The following is a 17,256-nucleotide window of genomic DNA, read 5'->3' on the forward strand; positions in this document are numbered from 1 at the left end:
TTGTTTATTTAACTTGTACTGGGCGCACCAGATGAACTGCGGCAGTCTCTGCCCTATGTAATTTGGGTGAAGTAATCTTTTTAATTAATTTGTTGGTTATCAGTTATGGACCAGTACATATTTCCTTACACAAGATGACACAACAGCCACTAGCTCTCCGGTGCCATACTGTGGCAGCTTACTGCTTTATACTGAGTATACATTTCCTCACTGTGGGGCTAAAAAGGAAATTTCCATTCCTGATTAAAAAAAAAACACCAACAACAATTTCATCAACTGATTTAAAAGCATTGAAATATAATGTGAATAATGTAAAATAAAAACAGCAACGCGCATCTGATGCTTAGTTGATGTTTTTCATTGTTTTATTATATATATATTTATAATATGTACAAAAAAACATGATTAAACTCAGCAGGGAGACAGCACCAAAGTGAACAAGCCAAACAGAAAATGACTGACTGACGGGCATGCTGCCCGGTGCGTTCCATGAACACCTAGTGAATGCCTTTATTAAGCCACTGACCAGCGAAGAACGAGGCCAAATCAATACAAAAAGAGAAGGAAAGAAAAGTGAAGAATTTCATCAGAATCACATTCATAAGCAACCCCCCCCCCCCACATTTTTAACCCCACCCAGTATTCCCACTTAAGTCCATGGACAAGACAACACAGTAAGAAATACATAAAGTTAACATAAAGGTAAAAAAGCAAAGAGGAATCACACATCAAGGTGCAAAACATCCAGTTTACAGGTGTGAGTGGAGTGTTAGTCTTTGAACGATGCCTGTTCTGCATCTACTCGAGTCAGACTGGTGTGATGCTGGGAAACCAATAACGCGCCCTGGAATGTTCCACACACACACACACGCACAGGACCCTGCCCTGACCTACACACACAGCTCGTATCAACGCACAGTCGAGGTGTTTCACAGTGTCTTGGTTGGGTGCGGGGGCCGGGGCCGGGAACTCACCGAGCTGCAGTGCCGTGGTTGGGTTTGGGAGGTCATATCCGGTCAGCAAACCAAGACCAGTCAGTCCCTGAACCTCCAGGTTGCCCCGGAACACTACGCTATGGTGAAGCCAGCGCTCCCTTCCCTGTACAACCAGACCAGAGGCCTGCGGCTGCTCCAGATTACTAGACCAACACCGCGTCCTGCGCAGAAGCCGAAGCCTCCCTGCAGTGTAGCGGCCCCTGTGCTTTTTCCCCTCACATTCCTTCAAGTTTCCCTGGAATACAGCTACGAGACGCACGCTGCTCAGAGCTCCAAGCATGTAAACAGCTTCATACCAGCCTCTGATTCTAATGGTACGACGCCAGATCTACGTCTTCACAATGTCTGATACCAGCAGTTTAAATTCTGACATTTAACTGTTGAGGGACAGGGAAAGGTCTGATCTCCTCGCTGAATTTAAAGGCAACGGCATACTTCAGAAAAGCACTGGTCCGTCAGTCACCAGATCAGTACAACTAATGAGTTAAAGAACTAAGAACCGGAACTAAACAGCGAAACGCTAAATCATCAGAAATCAGTTAATAACAGAACCCAGACGGGAGACAACAGGTCAATCTGCTTTTATAAGAACGCCAAGCTGGCAGCCAACAGACACACCACACCTCTAACCCAGCTTCATCTGCAAACACGAGACAATAAGACAACTTCCTAAATCCTAGTCTGAATATATAGACAGAAAGCTAAGGGTATAAACCGTCTCCATTAGAGGAGTCACTGGAAAAAGAAATCAACAAAACTATGATAATAAAACAGGAATTGATGTTGAGGTTGATGCGGGACATCACCGACTTCAGAGCCTCCACCACTACCACGACTTCTTTTATCCCTCATCGTCTGTGCAGGTTGCTCAGACTGTGTTATGTAGTGTCATCCAGCAAATCTCTACTAAATACTGTAATGCTTTGTCACTTCTAGATCTCCCCCTCAGTCCCTACTGTTCTACATGCGCTAACCACTGAATCCTTGGCAAAAAATAATTATTGAGGAGTTTGTGTGATGCATAAGACATCGGGACCACATCATGAACAATGTAATTGCATACAAAGTCAAGAGAAAGACAGCAAAGGCATGAAAATGTGCCACTGTTGATGCATACTGAGCCAATGAGACATCTGTGCCTCTTTATATAAAATGTAATGTAATCGTCCGATACTTTGTGGATGCAACAGGTTTTGTCCCCAATGTTCTATTGAAGGAGGAAAGGTCTCAACATGTTGCTGAGGCCTTGACGACACTCAATGGGCCTCGTGCAAGAACATTTTTGCATTCTACATTCGCTGCGTCCTACATTTCGAAATGCGATGTGTTCGTCAAACTGAGAGAAACAGATCTGTTCATTTTTTTATTGTGAGAAATTTTCATTTACACATATTTAAAACTTGTGTGAAGATTCACATCTGCTGTCACCAAACGCCAAATTTTCAACAGCTAATAACTCTAACATCACTACCAATAAAATCATTTAGCATCAAGGTGTGTTTATAGTGTATTTCTGTAATTAAATGATATCACGTTTAAACTCACCCAGTCCTAATATACATAACTTAACAGGCTACATGTGGAGGTTCTCAAGATCCATCCACCAGGTGACACAAAAAAAATGCAGTTATTTTAATGAATGTTTGATGAGTGTTTTGCAAGAAGCATGTCTGGCTTTGCGTGTCTTTAAGAGTCATACTGCGTTGCATAAGTAATCAGGATTCATACAAAAGGTCTGGACCACTGGTGAAATGACATTTTCTCTAAATCAAAAAAAACGGTGAGTGCTTTTAATTAATAAATTCCTAAAACTAATGACAAATTAGTTTAAGTAAAAAGTTCTTGCATGAGGCCCAGTTCCATATGCATGAATCTGAATTTAAATCTTCCCAAGAAGCCTACACACAGCTATCATGTTGTGTATTTTAGTATGGGGCACAATTTTATAAAACATGAAACTGACTTTTGTGGATCTAAATTGTTATTAATTATTTTATTCAATGATATTGTTCCTGGGTGGAGCGACGTTACCACATATCTGAACTGCTAGTGTTGGCCTCGCTTTTGTTATGTTTTTCAACAACAAAGCATGTTTTTCTTGGTTTTGGCCGTACACATGGCAGCTATGAAAGCCTGTTGGTTTAGCCTATAAGTGTGAATGTGCAGGTGAGGCTTAACTCAGATGCAGAACAGCTGTGTTAATGAAAAACTGGCCTCAGCCCTGCTAAGGCCACCTTAAAATGTCAGAGTGGAAGCTAAATAAAAGGGCAGGTGTCCAACAAAGAGGCTCAATCAACAAGCTTTTCCTTGATGATAATTAGCAAATGGCAATGAGAAGTTATTGTGCACAGTTTGCTGTTGTTCAGCAACACTTCCTACTCTGTAAAGAGCCTTTACACGACTCAAGCACACTGCATTTGTGTGTAAGAAGTAGGGCGAGTGAGGTGAGGGTATGATAAGCAAAGACGGACCCAGTCTGAGAGGAAGGACGACCAAAAGCTTAGGTCTCTTAAAGCAATGCCACCCAGCTACAGTGTGTGTGTAGGTATGTGAGAAGAGAACTCGCTGGCATCTGAAAGAAGAAGACTTCTGTTTCACTCTAAAGCAATACCAATCATCTCGTGTCTGTCTCCTATGTCTCTTCTTGGCAGAGGCAAAAGTTGCTCTGAATGTGAGTGTGTGCGTTTCTTTCCCTCCCTCACACACTGCTTGCATTCTTCTCTCTGTTGTGTGATGTGTGGGGAGAGGTGTGTACAGGCCTGAGAACGGCACAGACGATGGGAGGGAATACAGATGGAGAAGACAGGAAGATGCCAATGTGGAGATAGTGGAGGTGACGGTTAGGGCGGCGAGGGCTAAGGGGTCCTTTAACAGCAGCCCCCTCCAGACTGTCTGACAGGGGTGCTCTCGATTTTTAAGTTGGGCTTGTCGCCGCCAGCTGTGGCCCCGGGGCCCATGCGCTTTTTAATTTCTGCTGCCATGGTCATGAAAGCCTGCTCCACATTGGTGGCGTTCTTGGCGCTCGTCTCCAGGAAGGGGATAGCCAGAGAGTCAGCAAACTCCTGCCAGATAAGATGAGAGCAAATGTCAACAAATCCAAATAAATAGGTTTTAGGTTGTTTCTTACTATTCTGTGTTACTGAGCTTTACTCTCATTCACAACAGACTGCAGACTTAAACCACAATGTCAATGATCTTTCACTAACAAACTGTGCTGGAACCAGTAACCTTGGACTGATCAGTACAGACACAGTGAACATTTCCTTCCCTCCCTCTTCTTATTGCATACCTTAGCTGTTGTATAGTCGACTACTTTCTTAGTGGTCAGGTCACACTTGTTGCCCACCAGGAGCTTGTTGACATTTTCACTGGCGTAACGGTCAATTTCCTGAAGCCACTGCTTGACGTTGTTATAGGACTCCTGCACAGTGAGAACAGCAATATCAGCATGTGGCTAAACAATGGAACTCATTCTCACCTCAGCGCCAGCTATGAACCAGAAAATCTAATATTGAGCAAGTAAATGCTACCAAAAAGTATGCATTTCACTAATCAGCTGTGATTCAGTGTTGACTTACCTGATCTGTCACATCATATACAACTATGATGCCGTGAGCTCCACGGTAGTAGCTAGAGGTGATGGTACGAAACCTCTCCTGACCTGCAGTGTCCCACTGAGAAACAAACAGACACACAGTTAAGAAGGAATTATTAGGCATCAACAACTAAACTATTTAATTATAGGCAAAAAAGGATCAAGAACCACTAGACTGAAATTCAGGCAAGTGAACACTACAATTCCTGAACGCTCTAAAAACACAGGGCTGCTAATGCTAACATGGCTACTCCTGATTGTACTTAGAAAACAGCTGCATTTTAAATACTGTATCTGCACATGCGCTATATAGATGTACAGAGCAACAGTAATAGGGAAGAAGAACTGTTTATTATATATATATGCCTATTAGGGCATTGACAAACTGCTGGTAACCTGCAAGCGCCCTGAAAAAGCCTAAAATCAGCTGATAAAAACTGCTCAAGAGGATCAATGACTCCTTGTCTGAAATATGACAAGACCACAAGCTGAGCAGCATTTTATTTTATCACTGGTAAAAGCGATCCAGACTTGACACAGCTCAGGCTTTCTGGATTCTTTTCTAGATTAATGCAAATTAATGCATTCAAGGTAAATGTTTTCTTTTATATTAACAATAGAAATAAAAACAGAAACATGACAACTTGTTTTTTCCCTCACTGATGCCATTAACTCAGACTGGTGTTTTGGCTACAGAGATGACGACACAGTGAGCAGTTTGTGCATAAAGTAAGGATTAAAGTATGTGTTTTTACAGGCCTGCATTTATAAGGATCTTAGAGGATAATGGAAAAGTAGTGTTAGGGTCTCTGTAGTGGGAAAATGCAAAATTACACTGTGTATTTTTATTTAGTGTGTATGTGATATGAGGCAGAGCAAGGTCTGCATAACAGGTGTCTCTGAAGCCTCTTCTATTAACCAAAACAAGATTTAGTTACAACACACACACACACACACACACACACAGTGTGTGTGTGTGTGTGTGTGTGTGTGTGTGTGTGTGTGTGTGTGTGTGTGTGTGTGTGTGTGTGTGTGTGTGTGTGTTGATAACAATAGACGAATCTACAGTTACCGTTTGTCCTCTGAGAGTGTTTCTCTCTGTATGTACTCACAATCTGCAGTTTGATGGTTTTGCCATCAAGTTCAATGGTGCGGATCTTGAAGTCCACTCCGATCGTACTGATGTAGCTCTCTGTGTAAGTGTCATCCTGAGCAGGAATTAAAAACAGGTAAAAATCAGGAGAGTTTTGTAACAAAAATTTGAGTTTAAAGGTTAAAATAAAACATATCTTTAAATGAGAGATAGGGCTACTTACTGCAAAGCGCAGCAAAAGACAGGATTTCCCTACTCCAGAGTCTCCAATAAGCAGGAGCTTGAACAGGTAGTCACTGAAAGAAAAACAATGCAGGTTAGATGAAGGATGAGTGACTGAGGAGCACGTACTGCAACAGACGTCATGATACTGGTACAAACACCTGATCTGCATTTTACAAGGAATAAACATGCTCACCTGGCTGAGGACATAAGACACTTCATATGTGGGTGAAAGCTCCAAGCAGTAAGTGGACCTTGACTTGTGCTTCATTTATTCATTTACTGGTTTAAATATTGTTTTAGTTGAATAGTGTTATGATTTTTGCATTTAATTAAACGGGTAGTAAATAATGCCAAAACCACCTAGTATCCCATTACACAGACCACAAATATATTTTTCCTCTTCCTCCCAAAATTAGAAAAACTGTCATTCACCAGCACACTAAGAGGAAAACACGATCACGTGACGGTGATACGCAACACAAACAGCTGCAGAGACTTACCCAATGCTAGTGCTACTCTTGCATCACTGAAAAATGGCCGGCTGTTTCTGACAGGAAGCCCGACACTGAATCAACTGCCAACCTCATGCTACAGCACTGCTGCAATCAGCCCAGGTCACATTTCCACAGGTCTACAGGTTGTTTGATGTAAGCAGCACAAAGTCCACTTTACGTGTATCACTTATCCAGTGGTGCTTACCTCACCTACCATGAGACAGTACCCGAAAATCTCTCCAAATAATTTGAGTCGTGGCACAACTACTTTAATTATGGGGAATAGGATTAGGTTTTCCCCCTAAATTGGGCACATTCCACCAAAAAAAGACAAAATACTAAGGCACTGGTCAGCATAATAACTATATAAGCCTAGTTTGAACTTAAATGCAAAGAGATCAAGAAGAATTAACACTGCATGAATGGGCGCAATCCTTCATAATCCAACTGACAAGCTTTTTCACATATATAGATGTTACCATTAAAAGGAGCTACATCTATGAAAAGGCTCCACACATAAGCCTGGTTAGAGTAACAAACTGGTTCCTAATAACCTACACCGGGTGGTGCTCATTGCTATTTAGATTCTCATGAATGAGGAGTGTGCCCTAGCCTGAGTCTGAAGAACTAAGACGCCCACATGGGACTTAATCTGCAGGAGGCTTAAAGCAGGTCTTTTTACATTAGCAGCACTATCTAGATTCCTTGACTGATGGTTAATAGATTACTAAATGATGTATAAACCAGTTAGATACTGCCAACTATCAAGCCTGCAGTTACAACTCACATTAAATACAACTTATATCAGTCACATTTTGATAAGATGCTATAAACGTTAAACATTAATAACTGCTTACCATGATAATCACTTGCACAAGGTGTTTTACAGATATACAATGGTTAAAATGCAGTGAACTGTTAGGTTAAAAAAATGATATGATAACGTTAGATGAGAATGAACAAGCAATTGTAATTTATTTAAAATCTGGCAAAAAATGTTTTAAACGAATAAACATTTATTAGTTTGTGCTAAGTACTGATAATATTAAATGCTGGATATCTGTATTATAAAGCTTGTTAACCCTGAAAAATGGATAACCAGCCATAACTAGCTAATCAAACGCATTAATCGTGTTTACCCAAACACTTTGCACAATAGCAGTCAACACCCCAGCGATTTAACCTGGGACAAGGTACCATACAGTCCCGTGTGCGCGTGCAGGACAACAAAGGCTGTCTGCTAAGGGTGTGGAGGTACTAGCTCAGCTCGCTAGACAGGGTTCCACCTCCGGCTTTTAGCGTATATGGACGGATTCCGTGACGGACAGATGCCCCTCGGCTGGTCGCCAGTCAAACATCTGCTACCTGCTATGTTACTGCGTTAACCCTGGCGCCCCCGCAACAGAGAGGGGTCGAATTTATTGTTATAGCTGCTTAATTAAACAGCAGATGAGGAATATACAAAGGATTAGAAGTGATCGGTCACCACGATGTAAATTGGAACCTCGGAGCACTTGCATATTAAACGTTGCTGGACAAGAACGATCAATAATGCAGACAGTCCACACCGCTAGCAAACAAGGAGACGCGGTCAGCTGGAAAACACTATGATCGTTTTTGATTTCAAATAAGGTGAGCGTACGCCCCCAGTAATGTACACACAGCATGAATAAATACCAGGGACTTGTGTGGATGTCATCGATTTAAACCCGAGTCATTGCTGTTTAGCGGCCTCCACATCGGCTACTTCTGTTCACGCTAACGTCGGTGGTTTCCATTCGTAGGTTGTTTATACGTACGGCTTCGCCCCGGCTTTACTCGCCGACTCAGAACATTCGCGCACTTACGTCGCAAAGGTCGCGTCTCCGCCGCCAGGCTGAGGAAGGAGCAGGCAGTCAGCTGACGGCAAAACACGTCCGCGAGACTGACACATTAAAGAAGCTGTCCGCGCCCTGCTCACGAGAGCATGCTAAGCTAATGTTTGCCGTAGCCTCGCCGTATTTACATAAGCTTAAGGCCTAACTACTTCACGCGAAGACGGACGTTATCATTTAACACATTACGGGTCGGTTTAAAGTTCAGCGCTTTAATGTAATACTCACTATTCGGGGTTCATGGCTTCACTCTGGACGTGTTTTTCCGTCGGCGGTCAGCTCTTCCTTCCTAGCAACTCCGGTGAAAAAGATGACTTGTCGGTCCTGGTATCCGTGGCACTTAGACGGCTGTTGTGCTGGTTCCGTTACTGACACCTGCTCGCTCCACTATAATCGACCTTTAATGATTCATATGGCCTTGATTCTAACAGACATAGCCGTGTTTTCTAGGGTTAGGCCGGTATTCGTTACTTCTTCTTCCCTGCCTTTCTGTGCCCGTTGCTCGCTAGAGGTTCAAGATGGCTGCGCAGGCGCAGTAGTGACGTGGCACTACAAGCAAATCAGGACACGGCAACAAAACACCAGAGACGCTGGGATCTGTAGTTTGTTAAAACGGAATTTGAATACCTTGTTCTCATGTTCTGACCGAGCAGCTGCTGGGTGATAAAGAAATATTATTACTCATCATATCATCAACTATTTATGTTCTGCCTAGTCAAATGTGTGCTTTGGTTCTTAAACCTCGTACAATATATGTGTATGTAGTCAAAAACCTATTTGCAAAATAGATTTCTTTATTAAATATTACTTCATTGTCCCTTAAAACATAACACCACATCAACACATGAAAAATCTTCATGAGTTACGTTCTTGTTTCATGAAAAAAAATTACAAAATAAACATAAAAAATAACAATACAATTTGAATGTAATACAGAAATCTAGATACTGTATTAACCTTGGCATTAATAGCCTGTTGACCATTCTAAATAAAGTTTATTCATCACTGCACCTGTGTGTCCACATGACCTCTGGCTTGGTGATGAATTTAGGACTTATTTATTTACACATGTTCAAACTATTTTTAGGAACACAGTAGAGCACCTAGTACCCGGCGTACCCAGAAGCCTGATGATAATGTTACCAAATTTCAGGGTTCTTATTTTTATTTACTTCATCATTGTGTATTTTTGACTGAATACTACTAGTAGTAGTATAGTAGATTTAGTATTATTATTGGATGATAGATGGCACACACACACACACACACACACACACACACACACACACACACACACACACACACACACACACACACACACACACACACACACACATTATAAGCCTACCTTACAGCAGACAGCAGTCGGACATTCGATCACTTTTTCAGTCATTGTCATTTGACTCATGCTAAGTCAGTAGTATACTTAAGGTAGCCATCTTCAATTTCATAGTCCTCTCTGAGTGCAGCAGCAGCAGCAGCACCGACAGGGTTTTGCAGGTACACGTTTCTATGCCTCCCCTCATCGTCTGTCTGTGTCCCTAGAGATGCAGCTGCAGCAGCAGCAATCTCCAGACCCTGGTTGATGTAGTTGGCCTCCTGACTGGCCTCCAGCGCCGGAAGCTCTGACAGAAGACCTTTCAGCGTCTCGCCCACTTCGCTGAAGCTGGGCCTCCTGTTTGGCTCCTGATCCCAGCAACTGTGCATGACTCGGTAACTGCATTTGGAGCCAGGTGGAAGGTGAATTATGACAGTCAATAATAGTCCTTCATTAACACAGACTTTAAAAATAGTTGACAGTAAAGACAAAGTAGAGTACAGCTACACATTTCACCTAACAGTTTATTAGCATTATACATCAGACTTTAGTGCTTCAACAGCTTCTTCCCCTCGCTGCTATCTGGCTTCTTTGCAAGACCTGTCATTTTCCCATGCTTCATCTGAAGCAGCACCTAAGGCTTTCTCCCGATGTCTTGTATTTTGTACATTAAGGCGAATCCCTTAAATAAATTATCACATCTTAACATAGAATCAACGTGCACAACCCAAATTTCATAGATTAATAGGGCGAAGGCATGCACATCCAGAAGCTGCAAAGCAGAGCCAAACTATAATGCCGTCTGCAGTCACTGACTGACTGATCCTCACCCCATTGGGCGAACTTTATGTTTTTATAGTAATGTTTACTATTTTCAGATCTGAATCTGGTGGATTCATGAGCAATAATATTAGCTTTTAGCTTTTTTTAATATTAGACTTCACTGTCCTAGACTGGCTCATTTACAACAATATATACAATAAAAAGGGGGAATGTCTTTGTTTAAATAACTGAAATAGATTATCTTTATGTGGATAAATATCGAACATTAAAATGTAATATCATGATTAACAGACTATCATTCAGGTTTGGAAAAAAGTGAGAAATTTTGCCAAAGGAGCTCAGGAACTCACAGTCTGTGGTCACAGTCCTCGGGTTGTTTGAGCCGATGTCCTGACAGCAGCAGATCGAGCAGCTCATGATTATGAACTCCAGGATAAGGAGTCCTCCCCCGGGACACGATTTCCCACATGGTCACCCCAAATGCCCACTGTGATGTGAAATAACCACAAAATTACAGCTTTACCTACTGTACCAGTCATCACATATCGTAGAGTCAGTAAATGTCTCAATTAAAACCATCCAAGACATGTTCCGCTTAGGACTGAACTCACCACGTCACTCTTGGTGGTGTAAAGAGACTCGGACAGGCTCTCGATGGCCATCCACTTGATTGGCACGCGGATCGTTACTTTCTGTTGGTAACAATTGCTGTAGATTTTCTTGGACAGGCCAAAGTCAGCCACAGACACCCTGAGGTCATCACCCAGCCTGTGGGTAAAAACATGTAAATACAAGATAAGACAAGACAATGCTTTTATGAGTCAGTCCCCCTGTTTTTACAATTTACTCAACGTCTCTCTTGTGTGTGTGTGTGTGTGTATAAAAAAACGTAGGCAGCTTCCTTCCGAGGTCCAGGCCTCGGCTGAATACCAATAACAGGAGACAGAGACGCAGTCATGTACAAACAAGGAGGCCTTGATTTCAAGCTCCCCTGTTTCTTCCGCTCAGTGTCGCCCTCCGCTGGACTCACATGCAGTTGCGTGCAGCCAGGTCCCTGTGCAGAAACCCTTTGGAGCCCAGGTAGTCCATGCCTGCAGCGATGTCGATCATGAAGCGGAGGAGGCTCTGATGGGGCACAAACTGGAAGAGACAAGCGTGCCCTAAAGTGCATGCGATTTTAAGCCAAATGTGCCCACGCGGGTGCGCGTCTCACCATGGGAATGTCGCCGTAGCGCGTGGCGATGAGGAAGCGCCGCAGGTCTCCGTGCTTCATGTAGGGAAGAAGGACGAGAGGAATGGGCAGAGGGGAGTCCGGCTCTCTATGTAACGTGACGCCTGCAGGACGCACACACATCATCTGTCACATCTGTAACATCTGCCTGTCACACATCTGTAACCCAATGCATTTCCTTCACAAGCAGGTAGTTGTGGGTTCTGCATCTTACCAAGAAGTCTGACCACGTTTTCATGATCAAAGTTCTTCATCATCTCCGCCTCTCTCAGAAACTCTTGCAGGTCTTTCCGGCAGTTCATTCCAACTACGCGTGTAGGACAGAGAGGAATTAGTCACGTAAAAAATAGGCGGAGGAGAGCTCCGTGGGTTTGTACTCACCCCTCATTGTCTTCACCGCCACTTTGACGTCCATACCTCCGACTGGCGTGAACACGCCCTCGTAAACAGAGCCAAACTCGCCTTCGGAGTGGAAAACAAAGGAGAAAGCAGTGTCAGTCAAGATTTCCACAGGCTGCCTGCCGCATGAAGCATGTGGGCCCTGTCTGCCTGTCTCCGCGGAGGCCTGATTCACTCGGCCACGGGGGGGAGCTGGCCACCGAAGCTTTTTGACCGATGATGCATTGAAGTTGCATTGCAGAGAAAGTTGAAGCAACTAAAGCTCTACTTCTGCAAAGCTCGGTTTGAGAAACCCCTCTGCAGCGTCAGTCAGCTCCCGGGCTCCTCGACAACCAGGGTTTAGTGCAGGGCCAGAAATACACCACAGTCATTTACTCATTTATCCTCCTAAACGCACTCTAACAATCAGGACTGAAAATATTCTTCTGACTAACTTTTTTTCCATTTGTGTGACACTTCATTAGTCCTGGTGCAATGAGGCTAAATGTGTATTATTGAAGAGGAATTTTGCTCTGACCTTTGCCGAGCTCCTTGCCCAGGGTCAACTGGTTTCTCTCTACCAGCACATCCTTCAGACTGTCCAGCAGCTGAGGGCTGATCTCCTCGAACAACTGGGCCGCTCCCTCCACGGCTGCAACACCAAGCAGGCATATGAGGTTACGGGTCTCCGCCCACATGAACAGAAGTTGTACAGCCACTGAAAATTGTGTCCTCAGACATTTGCTAAGTTTGCAGTTTTAGTTATGCATGCGCATGCATAATGATGTCACTGGATCACTGTTCCACTGAAGATCACTCAGAAATGTGCTGATTCTCAGGAAACGTTTCTGTGATTTGTGAATCATTATGTGCTGGATATGATGCAGTGCTGATTGGGGGTTTTCATCTTTATAGTTTGGCTTTGTCAAACTTCGTGTGAAGATGGAAGGAGGTGCATACTGTTTTCCTGCTGGGGTACGACCTCCACCACCTCAGGACGTCGGTAGAAAACCACAGGGTACCTGGGCAAAAGCTCAGTTGTTTGGTCAGACCTGTCGGACATTTAAATACATTTAATGAAACTGTGTCTAAACTCTGGTCTTCGACTAGATTCAACTATGCAGAAGGTGTGTTTTCTTATACTGTACCGGAGTTCCTTATAGTTCCGTCCCAGGGTGCACAGAGCGATGGGAATCACAGCCACGAGCAGCAGGATCCCAAACAGAACCCCCACTATGAGCCACGCGGAGAAGCGACTCTGCTGGTGAGACACTGGCTTCATCGAAGCAGTGTCATGCTCTGACACGTTCACGTCTGGGGTCACAGTGACCACCTCAGGAGCAATTTTCCCTGGAACAGTAATAAAAGCTTTTAATGGAGCTCAGCAAACAACAGTGAGGTTTCATTGACTTTAAAGCTGCTATGACTCTTACATACATCTCTGAATAGTGACAGTGGCGGTGGATGGAGGCAGCATCCTCAGCAGGCTGGATACATCATTCCAGGCTTGCAGTGACAGCCTGTAGTCCCACTGTGGCTTCAGTCCCAATACGGTGACTGATGTGTTCGTCAGACCCGATGAGTTTGGAAGGAACATCACATCCTCCCCACAAGACTCCCAGTGATGTCCAGCTTCTGCTTTTCTCTCACACTCGACGTCATACATTATTTCCTTTCTGCCCCCCCAGTCATGAGGAGGGTCCCACGTCACCTTCAGCTCTGAGTCATTATAGTGGTGAGCAGTCAGATTCACGGGGGCAGAGGGCGGCTCTGAGGAAGACCAGGACAAGGAAGCATAATAAAACCAGACCCAGTAAGTAAGTGACTAGAGATAAGCAGCGTGGGTGTCTTACTGGTGCAGCCGAGCTCGCGGGGGTCCGTCGGCAGGCGGCTGAAGCCCTGCAGACAGTCACAACGCTCCGACCCCTCCCTGTGCGTCCTGGAATTTGCTGGGCAGGGTCGACATCCTTCACTGTCATTGGCTGGTTTGTAGAAGCTCATCCTGCATGCTGGTGAAACAGAGCAGGGTTTGTCACTGGTACTGCTGGAGTCAGACTATAGGAGTTTAATGACGTTTTTCATTCCCTCTCTCCCTCCCTCCCTCTCTTCAATCCCTGTACTGTCCATAATATAGTCAAAAATGTATTATCGATGGATTTCATGCCAGATTATTCAATTGACAGTTGTGGATCATTTGATTATGATAATGTTAATGTTCAACCCAAGAAGCACAAGCTTCTACTGCCACAGGGTCATCTAATATTTGACCTCTTTCATTTTAAATGTGGGCCACAACAGAAGAAGCATCTTCTATTACAATGCATCTAACTCCAGCTTCAACCTAAATAATAAAGATGGAGTTAAGGAGAATTATCCCCTGTGTTTACAACTTCTAGTTCAACAGAGTAGAGCTGACTCATTGGATATACAGCTGAACCTAATAAAGTGGCCAGTCAGTGTAGCTGATCCCAAATGGTGGCGTCTGAGATCACAAAATGATTTGATTGTGCTGAGTGTGCAGAAAATGTAATAAAAATAATCAAGAAGGTGAAGTGACAAATGTAGGAAAGAGGATGTGAAAGTTCTGAGCTGTGATTCTTGAAACGAAACTAAGAGTCAGAGTCTATCCTAGATTCTTCACCCTAAGCTGGGAGGTGCTGCATGTACAACCAGCTGGGATGCGTCAGTAGCTGCTCTCACATCACCCCCAACAAGTGTCACATATAGTTGTGTCACTTCCAGACACAAGCCTGTTTTCTCAAATGCTTTTCCACTTCTTATTATTTTTGTTACATTAGAAAAAGCACAAAGTGTATTTAAACATTTAACAGTTTGTCAGGGTCAGCTTTTTAAGGCATCAAATTATATTAGTAACATTTGATAATATGCTGTTTTTGAACTGGATTTAGACAAAAGCCTGAAGGAAATTGACACAGTAACTGAGTTCAGCCTAGTAAATCCATGACAAGTCTTCAACACTGTTTAGCTGGTGTAAATATGGGATGATACCTATAAACAAAAGGGATTTTATCAGTTATTAGTCTTAGTCTGCAGTTATGTTTGTTAATGAATTCCATTTTGCTGCATTTAAGAACATACAAAGAATGTTCGGACAAAAGCATGAACATCTGTTAATGAAGATGTTGCTGTTTGGTTTGTCTCCGTCTGATATTTTAAATGCACGTCTTCATACCTCGGCAGCTGTCGTTCACCACCTCATGGCCGGTCTCGCAGGTGCACGCCCCCTGCAGTGGACCCCATGTGCCGTCTAAACCACACTCTCTAACAGGCGGGGACACCTCCACCGCTCCCTTCACACAGGAACCGGCCTGAGGCCCGGACCCGGCTCCTGTGCCTACAAACAGGGCCAGGTTCGCCACCGTCTCTGAGCACCTCCTGTAGTAGAGCCTGACAGAGGTGATCACGGCGCATGTTCCTGCGTAGGAGAACGCGATGTGGAAGCCTCTGTGGCTCACTGAGCCCAGGTCCAGAGCCCGGCGCTGCAGGTATCTGGAGAGGTGGCTCAGGTCAGCGGGGAACGGGCTGGTGGTCCGGAGCTCTACGTCTGCGACGCTACTCTGGAACCTTGTGAGGGGTGTGTCGGACTCCACGAGGTCAACTTGCAGTGGGCTGCTCTGACCCGAGAGTTCCTCTTCCAGGGCAAACACGATGTCCATCAGCACATGGCGGGCTCCTTGACGCTCCATCCACGGGCTTAAAAACCTCCTGCGTCTTCTTGATTTACAGGCTTGAAGTACAGGGACTGAACTGCCTGTACCCAGATTCAGCTTAACTGTGTTCCACTGCAGAAACAGAAACAAAACCTGTTATATTCCGTCCCAGTTTTTTTAACATCAGAATCACTGAAGCACATAAATATTCAAAAAAACAAATGGGGCATTCATCTCGTTTTTACCTCTGTGGACGGGTCAGACTTCCATCCCTGTATGGCCTGTTTCTGTGAATGGAAAAGCTCCACTGAGCCGAGGAGACACCATTAACCACTTTCTCTCTCGCAAACAACACAATAGCTCAATTCACGCTAAACTAAAGGAAACGGCTGGATGTGGGCTGCAATAATTCAGTAGCAGCTATTTCTAAATTCTATCTGGTTTTAATCAGGGTGGTGTCTGGGCCTGTTTCCTTTTTGCTTATACACACACACTTTAAGTGTTTTACAGTTTAACATTCGTAAAGACAAACATTTTCATAATATTCATGTTTGTTATGCTCTTTGAAATTGCTTCCAGTGTTTTTAATGGTATTCTTAATGTATGTTTATTGTACATTTATATGCGGCATGATCATAATAATGCACTTCATATGCATTCTGTTTTTTGGAATCATTCAGCTTGTTTGTTATTTAATTAACTTCTACTCGATGTGTCTTTCATTATTTCTGTTTGTTAATTAAAACAAGCGAAAAACAGTGAAAACTAAGCTCATCTAATTTTAACACACAACACTTCATTTTACCTTCAGCCTTTGGTTTTTCAGCGTTTAAACTGTTGTGTAGGAGCAGCTACAGCGTAATAACATCTTTTTATGGTAAAAAGTTCTTTTCTGGTCTAAACAATAGATATGCTGGTAATCACTCTGTTACTGTTGCTGCCAAGGAATGAAAATAAAAGCGACTGGTCCTATCTTTTCCTGGAACACTTCCTGGCAGAGAGGTCCAGCAACATGTTTCAGTGCTGAAACCGAAACACCTGCAAACTCACCTTCCTCTGTTTGTGTGTCACAGCCACATTCCAGCGTCCATATCCACAGTAAGGTTACCGCGACCCTGGCAGACCAGGGGCACTTCTTACGAACAGCCATGTTTTCAGCTAGTTCCAGTTCTTTATGATAATCCACTGAGCGTTCCAGCCCGTCACCCAGCTCCTCCTCTGGGTGATGCTGGTGTTTACGTTGACTTATGCTGTGGCTTAGAAGAATGTCTGACCTGCCCAAATGAAGGTTCCTCCTCAAAACCTCCTTCGGAACACGGCCCCTCCCTGGGACTTTTTCTGTTGTGTCTCTGCTGCTCCGGTGAACTCCAGATAACAACAAATAACAGCACACTAGTATAATGAAACATAGTAATAGAACTGAATCGTATTGTTATTGATTACTATAAAGTAGACAATCTTTGGCTTGTTTTCATGGATTATTCTGTGTATACTTATGTCACCATATAAAGACCTTCATACAAGTAAATATAGTTATACTGTATAGGTCACCGAGGTGCTGGGCCAGAGACACACACACACACACACACACACACACAC

At 43.7% G+C, this 17,256-nt stretch overlaps 2 protein-coding genes and 1 long non-coding RNA gene across 3 annotated transcripts; 1 reads left to right on the plus strand and 2 right to left on the minus strand.

Moving 5' to 3' along the window:
- Positions 1–342: 342 nt before the first annotated feature.
- rab1ba (zRAB1B, member RAS oncogene family a) lies at positions 343–8,811 on the minus strand. The gene is made up of 6 exons (XM_029140934.3): positions 8,505–8,811; positions 5,907–5,979; positions 5,703–5,798; positions 4,574–4,669; positions 4,285–4,416; positions 343–4,057 (listed from the first exon to the last, which is right to left on the minus strand). The coding sequence occupies exons 1-6, from the start codon at positions 8,516–8,518 to the stop codon at positions 3,863–3,865; spliced, it is 606 nt and encodes a 201-aa protein (XP_028996767.1). The 5' UTR covers positions 8,519–8,811; the 3' UTR covers positions 343–3,862.
- Positions 7,670–11,609, plus strand: LOC114849583 (uncharacterized). The gene is made up of 3 exons (XR_003784648.3): positions 7,670–8,034; positions 9,822–10,016; positions 11,271–11,609. It is a non-coding gene; the product is annotated as an uncharacterized LOC114849583 (long non-coding RNA).
- On the minus strand, positions 9,051–16,916 carry si:ch73-40a2.1 (tyrosine-protein kinase Mer). The gene is made up of 15 exons (XM_029140232.3): positions 16,708–16,916; positions 15,903–15,964; positions 15,180–15,789; positions 13,840–13,995; positions 13,424–13,756; positions 13,135–13,336; positions 12,947–13,038; positions 12,525–12,638; positions 11,990–12,070; positions 11,823–11,915; positions 11,591–11,712; positions 11,408–11,517; positions 10,989–11,145; positions 10,728–10,864; positions 9,051–9,993 (listed from the first exon to the last, which is right to left on the minus strand). Exons 1-15 carry the CDS (start codon positions 16,805–16,807, stop codon positions 9,681–9,683), a joined length of 2,682 nt encoding a protein of 893 aa, XP_028996065.1. The 5' UTR covers positions 16,808–16,916; the 3' UTR covers positions 9,051–9,680.
- Between the last annotated feature and the right edge of the window lie 340 nt (positions 16,917–17,256).

This window comes from Betta splendens, chromosome 2, assembly GCF_900634795.4.
Source record: "Betta splendens chromosome 2, fBetSpl5.4, whole genome shotgun sequence".
Lineage (NCBI taxonomy): Eukaryota > Metazoa > Chordata > Actinopteri > Anabantiformes > Osphronemidae > Betta > Betta splendens.

Coding starts and splice junctions, on each gene's coding strand:
- rab1ba (XM_029140934.3), bottom strand. Junction 4,670..5,702: donor AAACCATCAAACTGCAGATT/GTGAGTACATAC, acceptor TTTGTTTCTCAG/TGGGACACTGCAGGTCAGGA. Junction 4,417..4,573: donor TATATGATGTGACAGATCAG/GTAAGTCAACAC, acceptor CTCACTGTGCAG/GAGTCCTATAACAACGTCAA.
- si:ch73-40a2.1 (XM_029140232.3), bottom strand. CDS start 16,807: ATGGCTGTTCGTAAGAAGTGCCCCTGGTCTGCCAGGGTCGCGGTAACC. Junction 13,039..13,134: donor CGGAACTATAAGGAACTCCG/GTACAGTATAAG, acceptor AATGTCCGACAG/GTCTGACCAAACAACTGAGC. Junction 12,639..12,946: donor CGTACCCCAGCAGGAAAACA/GTATGCACCTCC, acceptor TTGGTGTTGCAG/CCGTGGAGGGAGCGGCCCAG.